The 24,721-nt window shown below is 44.3% G+C and overlaps 1 protein-coding gene across 5 annotated transcripts in view; it reads right to left on the reverse strand.

The window, feature by feature from the left end:
• Positions 1-24,721, reverse strand: part of UBR4 (ubiquitin protein ligase E3 component n-recognin 4) — a 119,602-nt gene that overhangs the window by 32,548 nt on the left and 62,333 nt on the right. For 3 of the 5 annotated variants that reach the window (XM_038376453.2, XM_038376457.2, XM_038376455.2), the window contains 25 exons: positions 23,947-24,051; positions 20,324-20,461; positions 19,660-19,834; positions 18,705-18,801; positions 18,108-18,215; positions 17,536-17,652; positions 16,157-16,366; positions 15,187-15,336; positions 14,147-14,374; positions 13,938-14,016; positions 12,301-12,537; positions 10,755-10,923; positions 9,832-9,976; positions 8,946-9,031; positions 8,626-8,713; positions 8,288-8,481; positions 6,733-6,972; positions 6,237-6,375; positions 5,607-5,732; positions 4,903-5,031; positions 3,870-4,213; positions 2,977-3,067; positions 2,487-2,571; positions 1,962-2,089; positions 1,033-1,162 (listed from right to left, as the gene is read on the reverse strand). In XM_038376453.2, the coding sequence (XP_038232381.1) occupies positions 1,033-1,162; positions 1,962-2,089; positions 2,487-2,571; positions 2,977-3,067; positions 3,870-4,213; positions 4,903-5,031; positions 5,607-5,732; positions 6,237-6,375; positions 6,733-6,972; positions 8,288-8,481; positions 8,626-8,713; positions 8,946-9,031; positions 9,832-9,976; positions 10,755-10,923; positions 12,301-12,537; positions 13,938-14,016; positions 14,147-14,374; positions 15,187-15,336; positions 16,157-16,366; positions 17,536-17,652; positions 18,108-18,215; positions 18,705-18,801; positions 19,660-19,834; positions 20,324-20,461; positions 23,947-24,051 (3,738 nt within the window). The remainder of the gene's footprint in view (positions 1-1,032; positions 1,163-1,961; positions 2,090-2,486; positions 2,572-2,976; positions 3,068-3,869; positions 4,214-4,902; positions 5,032-5,606; positions 5,733-6,236; positions 6,376-6,732; positions 6,973-8,287; positions 8,482-8,625; positions 8,714-8,945; positions 9,032-9,831; positions 9,977-10,754; positions 10,924-12,300; positions 12,538-13,937; positions 14,017-14,146; positions 14,375-15,186; positions 15,337-16,156; positions 16,367-17,535; positions 17,653-18,107; positions 18,216-18,704; positions 18,802-19,659; positions 19,835-20,323; positions 20,462-23,946; positions 24,052-24,721) is intronic. The other 2 variants (XM_043500215.1, XM_038376456.2) reach the window with 1 other exon arrangement.

The following is a 24,721-nucleotide window of genomic DNA, read 5'->3' on the forward strand; positions in this document are numbered from 1 at the left end:
AATGCATCCGATGAAGTGAGCTGTAGCTCACGAAGGTTTATGCTCTAATAAATTTTGTTAGTCTCTAAGGTGCCACAAGTACTCATTTTCTTTTTGCGAATACAGACTAACACGGCTGCTACTCTGAAACATGACTTCCTTGGGAACTCATCAGTACTGCTCTCGAGTTGGCTATGAGGATTTTTGCAGTACTTCCCTCCTGATGTTCCCAGAGAATAGCCCCACTGCCGTGTCAGGTCTGAAGGAATCCGGAACTCCAATTCCTCTCATGCTACTGCAATGTGCTGACACTATGGCACAGAGTTGGCCCTTTGTTTAAGTACCCAAGTTGCCATTAATGTATTATTTCTATAGCACCATAGGTATGCATAGCACATTATACCCAAATCAACGAAGAGGCATGAATCCTCCAAGTGAGAGTAAAGAAGATCCATACACTAGGTGAGTCCTGCATATTATAATCATACTGTACATTGATAATCACATTGGTAAACTGGGAACTGCTCACCCCATGAGCCTTGAGGTTTTGTAAATTTATATTACGAAGGGATGGAGTTTTCAGAATTAATGATGTACAGACAATTATTCATCACACCAGCCCTATAAGGGAGGTGGTATCATCCCATTCTATAGAAAGCCTACTGAGGCAAAGAGAGATTAAGTGCCTTGCCCAAGGCCACAAAGTAAGTCAGTGGCAGAGTGTGAAGTAGAATTCAGTTCTGAGGGCCCAGCCCTGTATTCCCACCATTAGACCATACTGCCTCCAGTGTCTGATTTTATTCCAAGAACTCTCCAGCCACAGGGGTCGAGCCACAGGCCTAGCAGCACCTCAGAGACTGCAGAGCTGAATCTGCTTGTTCTGCAGCTGAAGTAGAAGTGCAAAGATTATATCAGTTGCAACAAGAGGGAAGGAGACAGGAAGCAGTTCTAGGACCCGCTAACTAGGTCATCACTCAAACCTGGACATATACAAATGTTCTTTGCACAATTTCACTCCATTTAGAAAAGATAAGTAAAAGGAAAGGACTCTACCTCTTGCAGGGAGGCACTTTTTCCAGGCCTCATATGATGCTTTGGGATCCCTCTTGAGCCAGAGCTGAGCCTGAGCATGGATCTCATTGCTGTAAGGCTTAACAGTGGTGAGAGCATCAACAGGGATGTCCTAGGAAGCAAAGGGAAAGCCTCAAGTCTGTGACAGGCTCAAAAAGCAAATTTTGTTCCCCTGAGAAACTATTCCTGTGGCAGAACAATAAGGCATGCCTGTACAATGGATAGGTAAACACAGTTCTCCACAGGAGGAGAGGCAACTAGACTGGCAAGGTTTGTGTTCTATGTAATCAGAGCACAAGTTTCAATTATGTAAGATTAGCCCACTTTACTTCAGTGCAAATGATACTGAGCTATCCGCGTATATCCCCCACTTTATGTCCATGACACTGATGACCTATTATTTAAATGGGGATGCTTGATTCTAATGTAAAAGGTTGATACTGCTATGGAGTTCCGTATTCCATGTCTGGCATCGGACAATCCAAGTCAGACACCAGGATCAAGACACGTGCTCCAGTTGTGAACTGATCACACAGAGAAGTTGATCAATATTTCATCAAAATTTACAGCTCTACATGTACAAATTTTCAGTTGAGATAAAAATCAATAGATGTATTTGCTTCAAAAAAGCTAGGTAAAGTCCTGTAAGAACCTCTATAAAGTAACAGTCATTGCCTTGAGGACCTTCTTCCTATGCATCTTAAAGCTATGCAGGAGAAAGTAGAGAGATCTTTAGATATATCCACCCGTCAGTAGATTCCAATGCATGTGGTGTTGAGCTTCTAGAGCAGCAGTGACCGGGAACAGGAAATCCATACATATGGTACTTTTTCTCTGACACACACTATTGTACCTCAGATTTCAGTCAGCTAACTGTCTCTTTGCTCAGTCTGAAGTGTCAAGGGAGGTACCTTGTTTTTCTTGCTGGTTGGAGCAGGTGGTTTGATCAGCTTTTGTAGAATTCGCAGACACATTAGGGTGATGTTCTCAACAACTACAGGAGTTTTAATGTTCACTGCCATCAAGAAGAGGCTGAGAGCTGAAAGGAGGACACAGGGATTTAATGCCATTAATGAGTATGCAGTAAGGCTAAGAAAATCCCTGGAAGAAGTACTACTGCCATATACACAAATCCAGAGTCTTCAACAGAAGGCAAGATCTCATATCCTTCGGTTGATCTATCACGTTCTCATGGAGAGAAACTTGCCCATGGTAGGAAAAAGATCCCACTTCCTTTCTGCTCTAGGTCTACTCCCTCCATGTTCTCCTCCCAGCACTCCTATTGTACATCCTGCCCCCATAAAGCCTACAGCTGACTCCACCTCTATTGACCCCAGTTACCTGCTCATCTGTGCTAGGATTACTACACTGTATTTCACAGACACCTTAACTCATGCTTTTTAAATTAAACTCTCTTATTAGTTGTTTGAACTTACCACAGCGCAGTCGCAGCTCCCAGCAGCTATCTTCCTTCGAGATGGAATCCGTCAGCAGCAACATTTCATACTGGAGGCTGCTAGCCTGCAACAGAAAAATGTACAAAGCATTATGAAGGCTCGGGGACAGAGTACAGTCCTTGCTGCCTCTTCAATATCTGGAGGCTAGGGGGTTCGAGGTACATTAATTTTGGTGATCTCAACTCAAAGCCTCTATTTGAGATGACTGGCAACCTGTCTGAGAGAGGCCCAGGACAGAGTGCTAAAAGGACAGATGTATTGGCAGTGCTGTGTGGGGAAGCTAGCCCACCATGATGTCACGTTGTGCTTGACTCCGGCCCATGCTAGGATAGTGCTTACCAAGACAGAAATGCCCTCTTGACTATGGATTGATTGGGAACACCGCTTTACAGAAATGAATTATTAGAATCAAAAGGCCACTGGAAAGGGGTAGGGGAGAAAGAAATAGTAAAATGCTGGAGTTCCTCACCAGATCAGGGTTAGCCCAGTGTCCTTTCAGAGCTGCAGAAACCTTCCCGATGATTAGGTCATTCATTTGTTGTGTGGCCTCTGGATTGTCTCTGATTTCAGAAGCAAAGTAAAATACTATTAAACACTGTCTGCAGACATTTCTCAGATGTATAAAGCACCTCTCATTTCAGTCTGATTCATCTAAAACGTATAGCAAGCTTGTCCAACCAGCACTTTTCTGACATAAGACCACAACTTGATGAATGAACTTCTACAGAGGAACAGACATACTAAAGTCCAATTTTCAAAAGTAATTTATTTAGGATGCAAAAATTTGGGAGATCCTGTGCCCGATTTTCTGAAGTTTTGACCATCCAAAACTCCTGCTGAAACACTGAGTACCTTCTAAAAACCACATTTAGGCTGTCTCAAACGGAGGCACTCAAAAACTGCAGGTACTGTTTAAAATGTTGACCTACAGAAAGTCAGAGCAAATGGCAGAAATAGAGTTCAAGATGTCCAACTCCCATTCCACTTAAACCACTAGAAACAATCTTATTACAAGTAGGCGTATGTATGACCACTCACATACACCACCACAAGTACAGAGCTTCCCAGGGCTCAGCACTTAAACACAGAAATGTTTGTTTGAATTGGAGTGCTTACGGAAAAGCTTGACCCGATGTGCCCTAAGTCCTTTACAATGCCAATATGTGCTCAAAGTGATCCACAGTTAACACTGCAGTGGGAGAGCTCAACTGGTCTTTGGGGGAAACTGGGGTAACTAAAGCAGGTCGCAGTGTCATTAGTTATAAGGCTACCTCAAACGATTTTCTGTTCGTGAATCTACCTCACTAAAACTGGAACCAACATCTATGAACCGTCCTAAGCAGATGCAGAGTCGAGTCTAACCTGGTGAGAAGGCACATGAGCTGACGGACCTCCTCCCGCATCATGGCTGCGCCCCGGCGCAAATTGTAATCAAACAGCTCTCGGACAAGGCCCTGGGACACAAGAATGTGCCTGATGGCAGAGTTGGTTGCCAGGGCCCGGAGCAGCGTTATGCAGTGTTCAGTGACGGCTGAGGCACAGCCATAGCATTTTGTTGAAGATGTGTGGCCACAGCCTAAGACTGACAAAGCGCGATATTGGCTGGCAGTAAATGTAGGCTGGACAGTGGTTCGGGATGATTTGGTTGCTGCCTCTCTCTGCTGGAGATCATATTCCAGGAGCTCCTTTCTAGATGCAAAAACTTTCTGTAAACACACAAAAAAGGAGAAGAAATTAAAACTGTGCAGGATTTAACACCTCCTAACCCAGGGGAAGTTTGAGGTTAGTAAACTAACTTTTACATGTCATATTTCAATGGAACTAAATGCAAAATGTTGAAAAAAAAAAAAAGGAGAGGCAGCACATGATCATGATCCTTGAATTTATCCAGGTGTCAGGTTATGGTCACTTTATATATTTCATATAGAGCCATTTTTATCCAAAGATCTCAACATACTTTAAAACGAGTAATTTATAAACCTCACACCACACTTTCGAGGTAGGTAATTTTTATCCTCATCTGATAGAAGGGGAAAGCAGAGAGGCAAAGTGACCTGGACAAAGTCACCACACATCAGTGGCAGAACTAGCAAGACAACTGAGGAATCCTGACTCCCAGGCACCTCCTCTAACCAGTAGACAACGCTCTCCACATTACATGCTTTATGTTGTTTAAGGGTTTGGTCCGCAGGCCTGAGAATTAACAGCTGCCATAGCATTTAGTAAAGGTAGCTCATGAGTTTACTGAAAATTTCTTCTGCAGTCCAGCCTTTATTGTTACTACAGGGGGTCAATTTAGAACAGCCACAGCTCGCTTTGCATTTTTTATATAAATTGTCTGAAGCAATTTAGGACACTGGGTTGCCCAGATTCACAACAAAGTGAATATTCATACCTGAATGATCTTGGAGAGTTCATCAAAAGAATTCTTGCAGTCACCACAGTACTCCTGCGCTAGCTGTAGTATGTACCTGTTCACACTAGCTGAGGAGGAGCTGATCCCACCACTGCTACCAGAGTCCTCCTGAAACACAGGGAGCAGGGGAAAATAACCAGCAAGTTTACAGCAACAAGTAGTCACATAGGAGGACTACACAAACATTAAGATTTCTACTACGAAAACCTGCTTGAGAGGAGAGGCCTCTTTGCCATTCTCTGCAGAAACTTCATAACATACTAATCAGGCAAGAGGAAGATTCTTCAAAACAGGCAAGGCTAAACACACACAATTACACTCTCTGGAAAATACCAGAGAGACTCATGTACCTGTAGACCACATACTACAGTACTGGCTAGTTTATTGACATGCAACTGGCTTGGCAAGCTGTTTCATGTACGCCTGGAGTGTGAAACCAGAACGATAGTTTGAGTTATAGAAGAGGATGGGTTAGATAAAGGCAGTCTAAGAGCAAAGCCTATGCATTCACAGGACTCAATCTAGCCCTAGCAAAAACACACTCACTTCATTCCCTTCCATCGCAATCCTGATTGAGAAAACGCTGCTTTCTGGCATGCTGCATTAAGGCCAGTGTCTTATTCAGCCTGGTCTTGGCTAAGCTCACTTGTGCCGTATACTGGGATTTGTCTCTCTCACATTACCTGTGGCTTTTCGGGAGCAGCCTCGTTTACTTTACACAGCAGGTTTTCCAGCTGCGGTCGGTGTCCCATCAGCTGATGATACACTCTGTCAGCCTTATCCAGAAGAGTGTTGATATTTGTTACTGCCTTAGAAGAAAGAAAAAAAAAATTGATGTCACTTGCATTCAGAGAAGATTTTTATTCCACTTTTAAATAGTGTTATACCCGCCAGCAGAAACAGCTGTTGATTCATCCATCATTTCTGCCTCAGTGTCTCTTAGTGAGAGGCAGTGCTACTTGCAAGGCTTTCGGTATATGGGCTCCTGGAAGTCATCATGGCCACAAGTCAGAGCCCTAAGTGCACATCATCTAGTTAGACTACCTTAATTTGCGCATGTGGAAGACAGTATAGAAACAGGAAGGGGATCCTGTACAAGGCTCAGTGCCAAAGCAAATTTACCTCCACAATCAATGCCACCTCCTGCATTAGCCACTAAGAACTGTCATAAGGTACTGCCCCCTCCCTTCCAGGCACCAAGGAGACTGCCTCCGTAACACTCCCGGCTGGGATACCACCTCTGACGTCACTAGATTGTTGGCATGTCTCAGGGATATTGTGTTTTGTTACGAAACTACTTGTACTAGTCTCACCTTCTTCCGATCCTCTTCATTTTCTATTGGATCCACTGCACAGCAAGGCTTGGCATACAGCATGAAGTCAAAGCGAGCGTATTTACAGAACCCACAGGCATTGCACAGGAATGGATCCTTCTCATCATAATTAATGGATCTGAAAAGCAAACCAGAAGAATTAAAGGGGGCAATAAAACCGTTTTATTGGGTGGAGTGTGAATGACAGTGGGGAAGGCTTTAACTTCTATGTGCACAAGCACACACACTCGCAGAAATGAGATGGATGGGCATTAAAACACCCAAGCTGCCACAATACCCGTTGGTAGCCTCACGAATACCTGACTACTTGAATACATTGGGTGCGTTTTAACAACAAAATTTTGTCTTCATGTACTGCTGTAAGATACTGTAGTGTGGCTGTGAGCTGTTATATGCCTGCCATATTTCTATACTGTAGATGGAAGCATTTCAGTATATATACCAACAGGATCCCTCTAAAGAATTATAGGCCCACCTGCACTTGTGACACTGGTACACATTCTCGCCACAGTTCCCACACACCCCAGGGTTGGCTGGGACAGATGCGCTGCACCGAGGGCACTGCAGGGTTTCTGTGGAGGCCTGGTAATTCTCATAGAAATCTGCAAATTCAATCATCAAGTTGGAAGCCACAATGGGCAGAGGCAAATCAATCTTCACCTCTGTCTGGCCTGGGGTCAGCTGTACCTTTTTGGCTTTGTGCCAACGGGCAGGCCTGGGAAGGAGAGGAAGAAACATTCATTTAACAGAACAGTAATCTCCCACCCACGCACACAGAAGCCAAACACAACAATCTCAACTCAAAATCAATTTTAATCAGCATGAATGGAGAGCAGTTCTAGGATTCATTTTCTTAGCTTGTATATTGATATGATATGTAGCCAGAAATACACTTCAAGCCGTTATCCTCTTCATAGCAAGAGACTGTTTAGGATTAAAGAGCAGTTGATGCTTCATGGAAAAAAATTTTACAGACATTTTTTACAGATGGATTTTCACCTCTATATTAGTAAAGACATCAGTATGAAAACAGGATATTTATTTCTAAAGATCTCATCTGCTCCTCCTCCTTATTTCCAACCTGAAATTAGAATCCTCTGCTAGGCAACCACTTGTGATGTCACTGAGGATTAGAAATAAGCAGCAGGATAGATTAATTCCTAAACCAAAAAGATCTGATTCTGGTGAAAACGTCTCGAGAAGAAAGAAGAATATAAGTAGAAATGGGCTAGACATGCAAGAGGTAACCAAGCCAGATCAGGGGCACTTAGGCATTTTGAATTCCTCAACTAGATCAGGAAATGGAGACTTTCAGCACAGAGGAACTAAAAGATGATTCTTTGTAGGTCAGCTCAAGGACACAATCTTGCTACAATTTCAGTTTGTAAGACACATCAGGATGCCTGGACAGGGTTAATTTCTACATTCTCAAAGCTGTTATATGATGTGCTTAAAAAAAAAATAAAAAATAATTACTATAGGTGGGGGTGAACAAGCTGGTTATCTCAGATTCATCAAGAGACCACTCTGCATCAGTGAGGGAATTCTCAATTCAAAAATCCCAAGGAAAACACAGGGGTAGTTAGTATGGAGCAAGAATCATCTCTCAATGCACAGCCAGCTTCTTCAATGAGACGCTATCAAACTCTTCAATAGTGAACAGGATTTTAACCAACATTCATTATCCTCATTTTCACTTCAGCTTCATTCCCAGACCACATTACACTATCCTGGGCACAGCAACTTTAATGCCAACAGACTTTCCACTCTGGGATCAAACAGGTACAGGAGTTTTACAGCCATGGCCATTGTTGATTCTCTTCTCTCCATCCTCCAAAAGGGACCAGGGAGTTTCAGCAAGTACACATCCTGATCAGTGCGCCTTAGCTGAGGAGCTGGAAGGTGAAATTAAGTCCTCTAATTCAGGAAAGTGTCATATCCTATGCCAGGAAACAATTAGCACCACATTAAACTTTATTTTGGCCAAGAAAAATATCCTGACATCACTGCCAAACCCGAGAAGTACATACTTGTTTTTCAGCTCCACTATGGCCTGCACTGTCCTGTTGTTGTAATAGAGGTTGATAGTCCGGACCATTTTGGTCCTTTTCAGATCTCCTATCTTTACTGTCACTTTGCTAATGGTGTGGCTGCCAATCAGCTTCACCACCTGCTGGGTAGTGGTGTAACGTGTGTCCACCTTGATGGAAGACAGCTTGATGTACTGGGAAGAGAAACAAAAGCGCTATTAAAATCCTCAGCCAGCACAACCGGATCCCAGTGAATGGAGAAACATGGCAATTTACACTGCTATAAAGGCTGGGATCTCTACAGTCTGAAGGGAAGACAAACAGCACTGATCACTTACACAGAACGGCACTTCTGGATTGTTGCAGACAAGACAAGGATCACTCTCCAAATAATAGCCGTCAAATTCCACCAGGCCAGACAGCGTGCTGGATAGAGAAAACATTAAAAAGAGCTGCTCACTCTGCTTTAAACACAAGTCATTCAGAGAAGAAGAACAGATTTCATTTGACCGTTTTCTTAAGACCAGCTGCAGCAAGTCTGTGATTTCAGCTGAGGCCCTACCCCACCACTGATTTAACAAAAGATGTTTACAGTCCCTTGTGGAGTGCAGCTGAAAAGTTCTTGTAACGTACTGGAGGAAAGACAGGAAGAACTCACTTGTAAATGTTGGAATTAGGATGGTTGGTAAGGATGTGGTTTTGGGTCCGGAGGATCTCAACAGCCTTTTGGGAGTATTCCTTCAACTGAAATACAGTTAAACAAGTGAGAGAAGGTGGGGAGGAAATACCTTTTATTGGACCAACATCCGCTGGTGAAGAGATAAGTTAAACAGTGACTCGGGCAAGTAATACTATCTTTTCTGTACTTTCCAATTTAAAGCAAATTTATGATTTTTAACACCACAAAAAAGGACGTACAGCCGCCCTCCCCATAGCCTTTTAGTTCCACAGAGGATACATGCTCTATACCCACGAGAAGGAGACTTTCATTAGTACTAAAAATAGACTTCTACTGCAGTGATGATGCAACCCTTGGCTAACAAATCAAATTACTGTCAAATGTCTGTGGAATGCTCTCACCTCTTGTGCATATAAATGCACAATTATCCGAGCATCCCACGATACCATATGCCCCTGAGAAACCATACCACTTGCCCTTCTTTTAGTTCAACACTAATGACTATAAAGTACTTTTTAGGGTTGAAGCAGATAGAAACCTATAAATTAGAGCTGGTTGGGAAATGATTTTCTTCTGTGAAAAATGATGAAAACAAAAGGTTTTTTGTTTTTCAGATTTTATTGAGAAAATGTTTTTCAGGGTTTTTTTTGTTTTTGTTTTAAGAAAACCCATTTTGGGGGGAAATTAAAGTGAAGTTTTGATGAAAATTTAACAGAAGTTTTCCATCAAAAAACCTTTCAACAGCAGGTATGATCAGCTCGACCATTAAAGTTACTCTTCACCCTTGAGAAGGGACACACATTTACAAGGAAAAAAAAAGTGGGCGAGAGGCCCTCACTTCAGCTGTTCCAGAGTGACACCATACCTTCTTCTCAGTCTGTTGTGTTTTCAGAGAGAAGTATCCTAGGAGATCCACAAACTGGGCAGCCTTCCGGCCATAGGCTGGGAGTTCTGGCCATATTGACCACATGAGATCTAACAGCAGCTCTTGCTGAGACTTGTTAGAGTTCCTGATGGACAAATCACAGATCAAATCAGTTTCTGGAGATTAGTTTCTATACGCTTTTCATACCCCGCTCTCATAGGATTTACCCAGGCGAGAAATATACCGCAGTCAGTCCAGGCTTCTGCAAAGTACACACAACAAAATCACCTATGTTGTTTAGTCACCCCTCTTCTCGCCACTGAACTAAGTCTAGCATACTGCTAAATGGTCCTGTGACAACTAACCACAGAGGAAGCTCAAGGAGTTCAGCCCACCAAATTTTGCCCTATGCATAAATGATATGTGCATCATTTGATAACAATGTTAGTTTTCACCTCTCTAGAAGAAAGAAAGTGATTCTCTCATGAATTCCAAGTTGTACAGAATGGAACAGACAGCCCAGACTCCACACAGTAGAAACAGACCGTTCCCTTTGGGTTATGATCAAAATCCATGGCAGTGAATGAGCCACAAGTGCAGTTAACTGCAAAAATGGTGGAAACAGATCCTCAAGATGATGCTATCAGCCTGAAGGCCTCTAAACACCTGCTGAAAGGGCAACTGAACACCAAGACTTCAGACAAATAAGCACTTTGTCGCCTGTCCATCTGAGTCTGTAAACTCCTTTAGATAGAGAGTCTATTTTTTGACTTCCACAGTGTTGAACACACAGACAGAACTCAAGTGCTAGAAAGCAGCGATTGACAAGTCTGTGCACTCTAATTCACCACATAATTTTATCTGCTACAAAGGATCCATCTATGAGGAAAGCTGCGGCTTTGGATAGGCCTTTTAACACACACCTGTAGATGTGCAGTGCCAAGCAGTGTGCCTGCCACCGCACAGAGGAGGAGTTGGACTCCAGCAAGAAACAGCGCAGGAACTGAATAAGCGTTTCCTTATCAGCAAATTTATTCAGCTGGTTCACCAGAGCTGTGCAGAGCTGGTCTTCTTGGCTGCCAGAGCTCTCACCTGGAGAACAGCAAACAGCACAAGTCAAAAGGGCACAGGAAACCAGATAGATCGAATGCATCACAAGTGTGGCAGATGTATCTGTTTCATGGATGGCATGGCAGAAGAGAGAGAGGCAGACATCCCCGGCTGACAACTGTGTGAACTGTAAGCGTTCATCGACAGCAAACAAGTTTCTGGGTTGGTACTACAGTAGAAGCTAAGAGTTACAAAACACCAGAGTTACAAACTGACCAGTCAGTCAACCACACACCTCATTTGGAACCAGAAGTACACAATCAGGCAGCAGCAGAGACAAAAAACCAAATAGAGTACAGTGCTCTGTTAAACGTAAATTATCAAAAAATAAATAAAGGGAAAGCAACATTCTTCTTCCGCATAGTAAAGTTTCAAAGCTGTATTAAGTCAAAGTTCAGTTGTAAACTTCTGAAACAACAGCCGTAACATTTTGTTCAAAGTTACAAACATTTCAGAGTTACGAACAACCTCCGTTCCCCAGGTGTTTGTAACTGAGGTTCTACTAAAAGAAAAGGAGTACTTGTGGCACCTTAGAGACAGTTCTGAATGCATGTGCCCTCCATCTTTTATTCCAGAAAATGGAAGCTAGCATCTGTGACTAATGAAAGCAGTGAATGTCTGAAAGGCTTGCCAGGGAGTTTAAGAAATGTATTATACTCCCAGGAAGATCCATACCATTAGCTCACCCGGCTGCCAGAATGGACCTCCTAAGGGCTTTCCCTACCACATGGGAGCCCGTGGTGTAGGAGGCTTCCTAGGTAATGATGTGATGCAGAACACTGGAGTGTTGCACAGTGGAGTGTTGGGGGACTTCAAGCTGCGGGTTCAATACTTACAGGAACTTATTTAAAACTTATTTTCCCATGCACACAAGCCAGGAGGTGAGGGATAGGCATGAAGAGGGCCCCCCAAATCATTCACTGACTGTGAGCGGGGGAAAATTTGAGCACAGACACATAGGAGCTGCTGCTCAGCGGCTGAGTGTGCAGCCCCAGTAGCTGCTTCAACTCTCACCACTGCCACTTAGGAAGTTGGTATGGTAAGAATTGTGATAGATTATGATCCCCATTAGAACTACAGACCCAGCAAATGTATTAAGCATTTGTGAAGGGCCTCCGCACTTCAAATTTATTTCAGCACCAGTTTTAAGGAAGCCTGGCTCCATTCCTGACCCATTCCAATAAACATGCAAACTACAACAAAACTGGCCATGTGTTCATAAGTGTTTCTTCTGCTCTGCACACTTGGGCTCTCGCCAAGAGCCGTGCACATCTCAAAGCCGGGGAGAAGTGTATTTCTATTACCAGGAGCCCTGCAGAACAGATAGCGGTACAAATAGGCTAACAGCTTGCAGCACACCTTCTCGCTCTTTTTCCTTTTCTTCCTTCTTGCTCTTTTTGGTGGAGGATTTGCTCTGCGTTGCTGACTGCCCAGTGCCTGCTGGAGCTGACGCAGAAGAGGTGCTAGATGATCCAGAGGATGAAGTCACAGACAGCACTTTACTGCCGCACAAAGCACAGGACAGAAGCTGCAGAAGAACCGGTGAGACTCCCTCATCTACCAGAAAACTGACTTGCAGGAGAAAATAGAGAACAGCTGCGGAGGAATGAGAGAAAAAAAGTTTAATTCGGAATAAAATAAAGTTAAAACCACCCCAAAAGCAGAGCCCTGCAAATCTGTGGGTATCTGCTTTATATCCACAGACCATTTTTGCAGATACAGTCAGAGCCCTTGCATCTGCGCTAAGAGCCAGGAGGGCAGCTGTGAGAAATGTGAAGTGAACCTCCATCTGCCCTGGGGGGCAGGGACAGTGCAAGGGGAGCCTAAGCAAAAAGGACATTGGGCGGGGGCTGCTCAGGCCCCCTCACAGGGCAGGTGCTCGCTGCCCGGCTCTTACCATGCTGGCAGCTGTGGGGCGCCTGGGTCCCGCACCTGCCCTGGCTGGGGGGCCTGGAGGGCAGGGAGTCTGGGGGCCAGGGACATGGGCCGGAGGCTGCTCGGGCCCCCTGCCGAGGGCAAGTGGAGGGACCAAGGCTCCCCTCAGTTGGAGCCGCACCCAGCCACAGTAAGAGCCAGGCAGGTAGCTGTGGGGAGCTATGGCGGACCCTCCACTTGTCCTGGGTGGGGAGCCCAAGCAGCTCTACAGGTGTCACACACACACACACACACACACACACACACTCCCCCCCGACCCCGGCCAGCGTGGAGCCCAGCTGGGGAACCACGGTGAACCTTCCATCTGCCCACAGTGTGTGTGTTGGGGGGGTGGGCGGGGGGGGGGGCGCTGAGCAGCTCCTGACTGCGTCCCCACCCCCCAGGTTCCCCGCTGGGCCAAGAGCAGGTGGAGAGTCTGCGACTCCCACGGGCTCCCCATAACTGCGCGCAGGGCTCTCCCCGACTGGGCTCAAGTGGGAGATGGGGGTGTACCTTGGAGCCTCAGCCCCGCCCCAGTGTAGAGCCCTGCAAAACTGTGGATATCTGTGGATATCCACAACTGCGGATATCCACAAAAATTATCTGCAGATTGGATGCAGATATACGTTGTTGTATCCACACAGGGCTCTACCCAATAGGTTATTCTGAAAGACAGAAGAACCCTATTTACCTGACTAGAGCGAGGGGAATAGGATTTGTCTGGATACACAGAGTTAGGATAAACGGGACAATTGCCCTAAACTACAGAGCAGGTCAATGGCACTGCCATTGCCATGTCTCTCATTTCCCAGTCCAGTGCTCTTCCACTAGAGCACACTGTCTACTTCATTTCTTTTTTTACTTTCTCTAGCCACAGAACAGAAGCTACCAATAAACACTGAATTAGTGGTAGAAACAAATCCTGGGCAACTCCAAGCTCCTCTTTATCCCTTCCAGTTCTCCTGTGCTGAATGTCAAAACAGACACTCTCTTTCGGCAAACAGCTCGGAAACCCTGGATCAAATCTAAGCATACTACAAACTGCCGCTGTTCTCTAAAACACTGTCAGGGAGAAAACTCACAGTCATCTTTAATGCAGAATTTCTGCCAGTTCACTGTTCGCTGCGTGGCAATCTCTGCACAAGCCTTCAAGTGTTCCATCTGAAATGGAGAGTAACATGGGATTAAGCAGCAAGTCAACTCTTCTGCTGCTGTCACCTTTTTTAAACGCAACATGCCTCTCTCACTATTTGCACATACGTTTTATCCACTGAAACACAATTCTCCTTACCAGACTGATCAGTGTATCATACTGTAGGGCAGAGCCTGAACTTGCAGTGACCACACTTGCTCGCAGATAAATCCCTTGTTCTTCCAGGAGTTTTTTGATACCGCGAACATGAGAATCCAAAGTGTGGAGGTCTCGGAGCTGGCGGTACTTCTCCTTTGATCCACAGATGAAGAGCAGGAGTTTGCGGACTTGGCGGCGTACAAACGGAGTCTGCTGGATCATCAGGTACTAGACAAAGCATTCAACATGAATGCTGCGAAATCAATAGTTGACCTATGTCATCACAGCAATCACAAGATCTCAAGGTGGGTCAAGCTAACATGAATACTATTTCCACAGGTAAAGAGAAAATGGAAATGCATTTAGCAGCTTCTCAGTTTGAAGGTACTGAGACCATCAACACAAGTCTCGGGCAGAAAGAAGTTGCATAGCAATGCTATGCAGTACTGGAGCCAGTGGTTATGAAATGATATCCTGCAGGGCCATTTCATGCCATAGTTATCCAAGCTACCCATCAGCTCAGGTTAAAAGCCAGAACAAGCCTTACTGAAGGAATCCTTCCCCTGAATTGACAGCTGCACTATAGGTTATGACAGATGTAGGACGATGTGTGGCTGCCTAGAGAAATAGGTATGTGTGTGGGGGGAACCCACAAATCTAAGCTGCTAGTTGAAATAAATGCACACCCCAAACCCATAATTTGTTCTAAAGAACATCAGTGAAGTACTAGCAACACATTTTCACACTAGACCACTATCTAGAAGAAGGCTCTTGATTCTAGACCAGCAAACCGTGTTGAACTTTGGATAGTAATGGCAACACTATCTGTGGAGCATGCGCTCCCACAGATGCTTGTTCGGTATAGACATACACAGTATTGAGGAGCTAGCCCTCCTACATGGGGGAGTGGGAGAAGGATCTCAGATCAGTCACACCAAAGTTAGGGCTCTCCCAGGGAGGATACCACTATTTACTCCCTTTTCTTACCACCCATAAATCCTACATTCCACTTCCAGGAGCACCGTATGTTCTTCACCTACCTCAGACAGGAAGTAGAACCAGGAATGATCGAAGATGGGTGGCGGGATCCGGGAGTTTGTGTCAGCAATTTTCTTGATTTGATAAGGTAAGCGCAGCACCATCTCTGTCAGAAGCTGAGTATAGGCCTCAAAAACATCTGCTGCATGACCCTGAAGCGGAGAAACTTGGTAGGTTAGCTAGGGATATGGAGCGTGAGCACAGAACACTCCCATCTTCCAAGCATGGTAAATTAGGGGGGAGGGGAGCTTGCTCCCGCTCCCCCCATAATCAGAACAATCCTTATTGCTATTCCATTTTTTCCTCAATTACACCTTTACAGCTAAAATGAAAACTCTTGATTGGCAGATGAACACAAAACCAGTACGCCCCTATGGCGAGTGTAATAAAATGCAGTGGTTATGGTGTAACAGGTCTCCTTGCCCTTAAGCATTTTAACGTTCTGTCCTTCAAACTAGAAAGCATTCTATCGTTTAATTAGGCTTCCATTGTACTGCACCGATGCATAAATCAAAGCCTTGACACCAGTGGAAGTTTACAATAAAGACACCATGGTGGTTAAACAAGCCAAGGATTTAGCTTGTAAATCATGACTGCAATTGTGTAAACTGCAAGGCATCCTTGCCATGGTAAACAGCAGTGGTTTGTGGATCTTTGCCTGCCAAGCAAAAGAATTCACCCCCCAGAGTAGCATCCCTTCAGAAAGATTGTTTAAAAAAGAAACAATGACAGCAGCTCAAGAATTGCATGGCACAGGAATGCAACAAGCATGGCTCTAGTGTCAGAGAGCATCAAGCAGCCCCAGATGTAAGTAAGGACTCTAGAACGCAGGCGACAAATTTTGAATCGACGGAGAGACACACAACAGCAGGCCAGATATTAGACAATCCTACAGCAGTTTGGCAAGGAAGAGCTCTATGCATGAGGTTGGATGCTGATACAGGTTACGATGTGGCATGGTGCGGAACTCACCTTCACGTATTGCCGGAGAAAGAAGGGGCCCATGTCAGGTGGCGAAGAGGTAGTGTGGGGTTTCAGCAGCTGGCTGGTGGCTACAGGCTCCTCATCATTCTGCTGGCTTTTCCAGTATTCCAGCAGAGACTTCAGAACGTGCAGACAGTAATCAACTGCACCAGAGCTCAGCAATGCAGCAGCAGTGGCGCTAGAAATGAGGGAAGAGGACTGACAGGGGAATAAAACAGTTACTCCACTCCTAAGCAGCAGCTGTTTCAGTAAAGCAGACTAAGTCACTAGCACCAAAGAGCCATTTGCAGACATTAGGGGAAAGAGGGCAGATTTTGCTGAAACTTTACAGGCAGTTTTCATGTTTGGGGTTTGAGTTTCTTTAAAAAAAAAAAAAAAAAACCAACTGAAATATTTACAGAGACTCTTTTGAACAAGCGCTTAGTAAAGAAAAACAAAACACAATCTCCGCCTAAGTCTAATCTCCCCTCAACACATGTGCCAGAGGCCACTGAGCTGTGGATTAGAAGACTAGTTGTTTTTTTTTTCAAATTGGGATTTCTATTTGTTTATCTGGGATTTGGCCAGTTGGGGGTGAGCGCCGCTAAAGAAAGAGTCACTGCTGTAGATGCTGCTCAACGGCTCTGCCCCTCCCAGGTATTACTCCACCTGCATTCTGCAAGATGATGATGAGCTTTGATTTCTGTGGGAAGCTCAAGTGAATAACAAAGGCAACAGAAAAAGCTACTGTAAATAAAACTATTAAAGCAGCCCTGTAAATCCAAACAAACCCCACAGCTCATAAGCTCATTAAAATTTGATGCAGTTCAGACTAAATTTTTAACCTCTATGCTTTTTTATTAATCTCCTTCCCACCACACATACTGTTTTTATGCCTTATTACTGTACCTTTTAGCAACAAATATCTAAGGAATCCTCTTAGCGACTTTTACGTTGACACAGCAGCATATTGCTTTCCAATAATCACATTAAAAACCCCTGTAACTCCTTCAGTGCCAAAGTGGTTTAAATAAACCTTGCTAGGCCAGTTTAAGAAATACCGTTATCTGCTGCCTTTACTCCAAATCAACAATGGAATCTAACTCAGCAACTGCCACTGGAACAAACTTATCCAGTCTCACTGTCCTGCTGGTTTCCCTGCTGGATTAAAGAGGAAAGTCTTTTTCCAGGATAGCCAAGTTGCAGCAATATTGTACACTCCCCACAAGGATGCACCAAAGCACATCCAGTCATCCTTCATTCCAGAATATCCATTCCAGAGAGTCGTCCCCTCCCCCCCCCACCCACCACTCTTCGCCTGGTGAAGGACGGGAACTCCTGAAGGCATAGCCCCCTTGCAAAGAAAGTTTAAAGATGCTAGATTGTACCTCGCAAATGGAAGATTTGGATCCTGACTTGGTCCTGGACATGAACACACTAAGCAGCCTCATTACCACCAAGTGCACTTCATTCAGGGCAGAACGTTCGTTCTTCTTAGACACATCCTGCAGAGAGAGAGATCAGTCACTTTACACAGCTATGTTCCAACTCTAAGATCCTGGGAACCTGTTTATAAATGGCCCTGGCAACAATGAATGTTAGTGTAAATCCCCCTGGTGCTGATGGTAGCACAGACCCCAAGTATACAGCTATACTGAATAAACTTGGATGTTCAAGATCACTGCCAAAGCCAGGTCTAAGAGTTTGAATAAAAAGGTAACTATTTGTAACTACATTTCATGCTGACTTACCGATACCAGTCCTACCAGCGGAGTGTTATACTCAAATACCATTTTCCTCCTCACAAAGTAAAGCAAGTGAAATAAAAAGTCGGAACAAGTCTATTTAAAACAAACCCATTGCTCTCTGGACAACTCCTCTGCCTCAAATGCCCCTTAATAGGAAGGGACCCAACCCATGAGCTCTAGCAAGCTGCAAGTGTTTGCTCACACCAACATACCTTCTTATCCATGCCCAGTTCTGCGATGAGTTGGGACAAAAGGTTATCTAGAGCACCCTTGTCCTTCTCATCTTCGCCATCTAGGTCTGTTGTGAGCATCAGAATAACCTGGAAACACAGAAATTGGAGACGCAGTGAAGAGAGGCTCCATGATGACTGTGAGAGAGATGGATTACCTCCATAAAACACCCCACAGAGGAATCCCAGATTCATATACTCTCTCTTCCATGAATCATGCTTATACCATCACATCTGATTAACAACATTTGGTATGGTCAGCAAAGACCATGTCTGCCTAAGTGACTAAGGATACTCAAGAGGGGTTTAGACATATTGGTAAGAGAAAAGGAATGGTAAAGGGGAGTAGCAATCTATAGAGTATAAATCTAGAAGAAACTCATGGGGACAGACCACCGCCTATGAAACAACAGTATAACGAATGATCTGCAAGACCTAACTAGAAAGGTCTTGTAATATGATTTGATTGGTGGGGTGAGGAAGATGGAAAATACACACACACAATTTTGTTGAAAAAATTGTCAGATATTTGTTAACCACCAAACAACAGGGTCTCTTGATCTTTCCTCAATAAGCTACCTGCATGTAAGGAATGGCACGGACTCCTCCAACATTACGCAGCTGGGGTAAGGTCTGTAACAGCCTCTCCAAAAGCATCAAACGGACCATGTGCAGTCTAGGAAGTTAGATATCAAGAATCAGACATGAAACAATTAAGACATCCTGTAATAAAAGTGAAACCCAAAAGCATTACAAATGGGACACCCCGATATGTCAGCAAAAATTCACTTCTTGACAAGTTTGAGCTGACCAAATTAGAAAGGTAAAATCATAGATGCCAGAGATGCCTTTTACAGGCAAGTAATGTCAAAGGCAAAAGGAACTCTGGCATCAGAGAAAGAATTCAATTAGTACTCTGCTTTAGAGTGCTTTTCCCAGCACAATTACCCGCAGAATGAAACTGACCAGGGACATGTGTCACAAGTCTATTCCAATCTGCAGAAGGCACCCCTGGGAAAGTGATTGATTGTCTGTTGCCAGGTCAAAGAAGAAGGAGAACGGCAATGAGAAACTGCAGTGAGATAGTTGCAGACTGTGTTTTTTTGTTTTAAAAAGACTATAGAGCATGCTTGACAGACACTATCCTGGGCAGCCTACATTATGTTTCCCCACTGAATGTCAGATGTTACCAAGATTTAAGTTTTAGTGAGTGGCTCACTAGATGTATTAGTCTACCATTCAGATTGTTCATCCCTGCAAGTATAACTCCTCAGACAAAGTCTCATGGGACACACAAGTGACTAGTCAGAATGACAGATGCATGGATGCAAACAGTGGCTTGCTCTATGCACAATAATTTTGGAGACCAGTGAGGTGGACTTTTGGCCTCTGATCTCTATCACAGCTGTTCATTATTCTCTATGGATTTATAGCATCTCTTAGGTCCATTTCCCCGCCATGAAAACGTAACATCAATGGCACATGAGTGGGTCCCCTCTGATCTATTTCTTCATGGGAAAATAAAGCTCCATACCTATTGCTGGTGTGGACATCTCCTTCAGCTTCCCCTTCGCCTTCTCCTTCTGAACCATCCCCTTCCTGCTGCCCTGTGGTGGTACTTATGGCACCAGTGCTTGAGCTGACACTGCCTGGCCCAGCTGGATGGCCCTCAGCTGTAGTGTCACCATACGCACTGCTTCGGCCAGACACTGAAGAAGGAAAGATGACATGAGCACATCTGAACACGATCTCCACTATGCCTCATAGCAAACTGCAAAGCTGAATGACCATTTGGGATAACTGTTCTTTGGATTCAGGAAAGGGGAATGGTGTCTGTGGATATCTTCAAAGACCAAAGGAGCTTTATTTCTGTACAAATTATTTTAACATCACATAGCAGCGGTGTGTGATTGGCCAATTTTTATTATATACATTTCACCCAAAGCAAGAGCTTAAATGAAATGGAGCCAATACAGGAAACTTATGAAATGAATCCTGCATATGGAGTTTGTAAAGCACTTTGAAATGAACGTTACGATAGTCCATATACCCTTATCATGCACTAAAGAATTGCTCCTTATTGTCAAACAATATCCTTGTCTCTCTCAGACATCGTTATAAAATAACCACAGTGCAATCATCTAAATAGTGCCCCAAACATGAAGGCACTGTGCAAATAAGTCACTACGTGTTATTACCACTGTGCTCGCCAGCCACTGAATCCACTGCACTGCCACCACTCTCAGAGCCCACACTGCCACCATGGTCAGCTGGTGAAGTCCGAAGAGTAGAGCCATCTGTTGCTGCTGTGCTGCCTTCATCGTCAGATGCTGGAGCTAAGAGAGTAACGAGAGCTGTTACAAGTAAAAACACCGTCTTTATTCAACTCTAAAAGAGCATGCTCTATAGAAAAGCCAAGAGTGACTCCTCATGTTTCTGTGTCTACTTTCATTAACTAATCAAGAGGATATGGAAATGTCCCTCACTACTTCTCGGGTCTGCTGGACAGCTCTGACTAGACAGATGTCATGAGAAATCTGGGGGTCTAGCTACAGAAAAGACATCCCCACCAATTCAAGGGATTATCAACACTGGGAAGAGTTACATTTGGTTGCTTATTAAACAAAAAAGTTACTTCAGCAGCTCTACTATATGAAGGAAGAATCTCTTGCTATAATTAAACTCAGATTAAAACCGCTAAGAACAGAGGAGGAACATAACAAATGCATCTGAAACAAACTATAATAGTAGTGCTCTCGATACTTGAGCTTAGAAGCAAATTCTGCTCTGCTTCTTAGGTTAGAAACCGCGGGCCAAATTTTCTCCAGGGACCACAGACTAGCCTCCATCACTGTACAAGCATCCCTCTTTTTTGGCACTGCTTTAAATCCAATATCTGCATGCACAAGTGAGGATTATTTGCACGCTTAGTGAATAGTATCAACTATCTGTTAGAACAAGTGGTAGTGCTCAAAAAAATGGTGCGCATGAGCTTTTGTTCACAAACAACGGAGAACAGATTCTGAAAAAGGGTTGCCCTGCGGTTGGAGACAGACCAAAAAGGGTTAAAGAAATATGCTGTGTTCACTATCCTAAAACCTTCCTAATTAAAAAAAAAAAAAAAAAAAAATCTGGAAAGCCTAATAATTTGAGCTGCTGATGTGCCCAATCAGACCTGCCATTATACCTTTTAAGTGCAAGTATCCAAACTGAGCAGAGGCGCTCTTCCAGAAGTGAAAAATTCACAAGAGCTCTAAAGCAGAGTGCTAACTGAATCTAATTGATCTCTTGGGTTTCACCGACAATCTACATTTTAGCTAAAAGAAAAGGAGTACTTGTGGCACCTTAGAGACTAACAAATTTATTAGAGCATAAGCTTTCGTGAGCTACAGCTCACTTCATCAGACGCATTTGGTGGAAAAAAAAGAGGGGAGATTGATATACACACACAGAGAACATGAAACAATGGGTTTATCATACACACTGTAAGGAGAGTGATCACTTAAGATAAGCCATCACCAGCAGCAGGGGGGGGAAGGAGGAAAACCTTTCATGGTGACAAGCAAGGTAGGCTAATTCCAGCAGTTAAGAATATCTGAGGAACAGTGGGGGGTGGGGTGGGAGGGAGAAATACCATGGGGAAATAGTTTTACTTTGTGTAATGACTCATCCATTCCCAGTCTCTATTCAAGCCTAAGTTAATTGTATCCAGTTTGCAAATTAATTCCAATTCAGCAGTCTTCGTTGGAGTCTGTTTTTGAAGCTTTTTTGTTGAAGGATAGCCACTCTCAGGTCTGTAATCGAGTGACCGGAGAGATTGAAGTGTTCTCCAACTGGTTTTTGAATGTTATAATTCTTGACGTCTGATTTGTGTCCATTCATTCTTTTACGTAGAGACTGTCTAGTTTGGCCAATGTACATGGCAGAGGGGCATTGCTGGCACATGATGGCATATATCACATTGGTAGATGCGGAGGTGAACGAGCCTCTGATAGTGTGGCTGATGTGATTAGGCCCTATGATGGTATCCCCTGAATAGATGTGGACAGAGTTGGCAACGGGCTTTGTTGCAAGGATAGGTTCCTTGGTTAGTGGTTCTGGTGTGTGGTTGCTGGTGAGTATTTGCTTCAGATTGGGGGGCTGTCTGTAAGCAAGGACTGGCCTGTCTCCCAAGATCTGTGAGAGTGATGGGTCGTCCTTCAGGATAGGTTGTAGATCCTTGATGATGCGTTGGAGAGGTTTTAGTTGGGGGCTGAAGGTGATGGCTAGTGGCGTTCTGTTATTTTCTTTGTTGGGCCTGTCCTGTGGCCCTATATCGGAAACCTACTGACCGCTATTCCTACCTACATGCCTCTAGCTTTCATCCAGATCATACCACTCAATCCATTGTCTACAGCCAAGCTCTACGATATAACCGCATTTCCTCCAACCCCTCAGACAGAGACAAACACCTACAAGATCTCTATCATGCATTCCTACAACTACAATACCCACCTGCTGAAGTGAAGAAACAGATAGACAGAGCCAGAAGAGTACCCAGAAGTCACCTACTACAGGACAGGCCCAACAAAGAAACTAACAGAACGCCACTAGCCATCACCTTCAGCCCCCAACTAAAACCTCTCTAACGCATCATCAAGGATCTACCACCTATCCTGAAGGACGAGCCATCACTCTCACAGATTTTGGGAGACAGGCCAGTCCTTGCTTACAGACAGCCCCCCAATCTGAAGCAAATACTCACCAGCAACCACACAACACACAACAGAACCACTAACCCAGGAACCTATCCTTGCAACAAAGCCCGTTGCCAACTCTGTCCACATATCTATTCAGGGGACACCATCATAGGGCCTAATCACATCAGACACACTATCAGAGGCTCGTTCACCTCCGCATCTACCAATGTGATATATGTCATCATGTGCCAGCAATGCCCCTCTGCCATGTACATTGGCCAAACTGGACAGTCTCTACGTAAAAGAATGAATGGACCCAAATCAGATGTCAAGAATTGTAACATTCAAAAACCAGTTGGAGAACACTTCAATCTCTCTGGTCACTCGATCACAGACCTCAGAGTGGCTATCCTTCAACAAAAAAGCTTCAAAAACAGACTCCAACGAGAGACTGCTGAATTGGAATTAATTTGCAAACTGGATACAATTAACTTAGGCTTGAATAGATACTGGGAATGGATGAGTCATTACACAAAGTAAAACTATTTCCCCATGGTATTTCTCCCCCCCACCCAACCCCCCAATGTTCCTCTGATATTCTTGTTAACTGCTGGAATTAGCCTACCTTGCTTGTCACCATGAAAGGTTTTCCTCCTTTCCCCCCCCCGCTGCTGGTGATGGCTCATCTTAAGTGATCACTCTCCTTACAGTGTGTATGATAAACCCATTGTTTCATGTTCTCTGTGTGTGTATATAAATCTCTCCTCTGTTTTTTCCACCAAATGCATCCGATGAAGTGAGCTGTAGCTCACTAAAGCTTATGCTCTAATAAATTTGTTAGTCTCTAAGGTGCCACAAGTACTCCTTTTCTTTTTGCGAATACAGACTAACACGGCTGCTACTCTGAAACCTACATTTTAGCTATGCAACCTGGGACACAGGCTGCTGGAAAAGTTTCCTCCTGAACTCCAGATTTCTGGGGCTGATTGTTCATTTTTAAATCAAAGAACCCAGTGATGGTGACTGCTTGGCAAAACTATATGCAAAATGACTGACCTGCAGAAGGTACTGCAGTGTAGGCAGTGTAACTATAGGGTTCAAGATGCCCGCAGAGAATTTAATATCTTGTGGTGAATGGTTACCTGATGCTGTGGTGTCAGAGAGAGTTCCAGCATCAAGAGATGAAGAACTGGGGGCTTGGCCAGACAGTCCCAGGCTCTGTAGTCCAAGTGCACTGCTGCTGCTCCCTATGAGAGGTGAACACACAACACTGACTGTCAATAAATCCCTGAACTGTCTACACAGTGCCTTAGTCCACACAAGTTGGGGTGTAAATTATGAGTACCAGTATGATATGCACTAATTGCACTGCATGGACCCTGCTGGTGTGCACGGAAAGTTCCCAAGTGCAGGTTAAAGTAATACTGTTCTGAAATAGCATAAGATGAACACACACTAGGGAATAGAGTCCACATGGGCCAGTTAGTGCACGCCATGCTGGTGCTTATTTGAATTTACGGGCCAGCTGGTGCAGACTAAGGCATCGTGTAGACAAGTTCTCAGTATGACTCAACCTTATGCTTTGAATACCTTCAAGGTAACACACAATGGACACACTTTAAGCTGATTTACATTTATCCCCACATGTCCTGATTCCATCTTGCTGGCTCTGTTCTGCACAAGCCCCTCAGCCAACTGTTCCCCAGTCATCTAAGTATTTTTTCTCATGCTAGCTCTTATACTTGATGCAGTCTGCCTCTTCTCCTGTGCCAATTGGCCACCCACTGCTCATTCAAATCCCTCCTTAGAGAACACTTCCTCCACAAAGGCTCTTTGTGACAACTTGGCAATGCTAGAAATGTATGTGAACGAAAGCTAAAACTACACCTAACCAACATCTGCCCCATCCCTTAAGAG

This window comes from Dermochelys coriacea, chromosome 18, assembly GCF_009764565.3.
Source record: "Dermochelys coriacea isolate rDerCor1 chromosome 18, rDerCor1.pri.v4, whole genome shotgun sequence".
Lineage (NCBI taxonomy): Eukaryota > Metazoa > Chordata > Testudines > Dermochelyidae > Dermochelys > Dermochelys coriacea.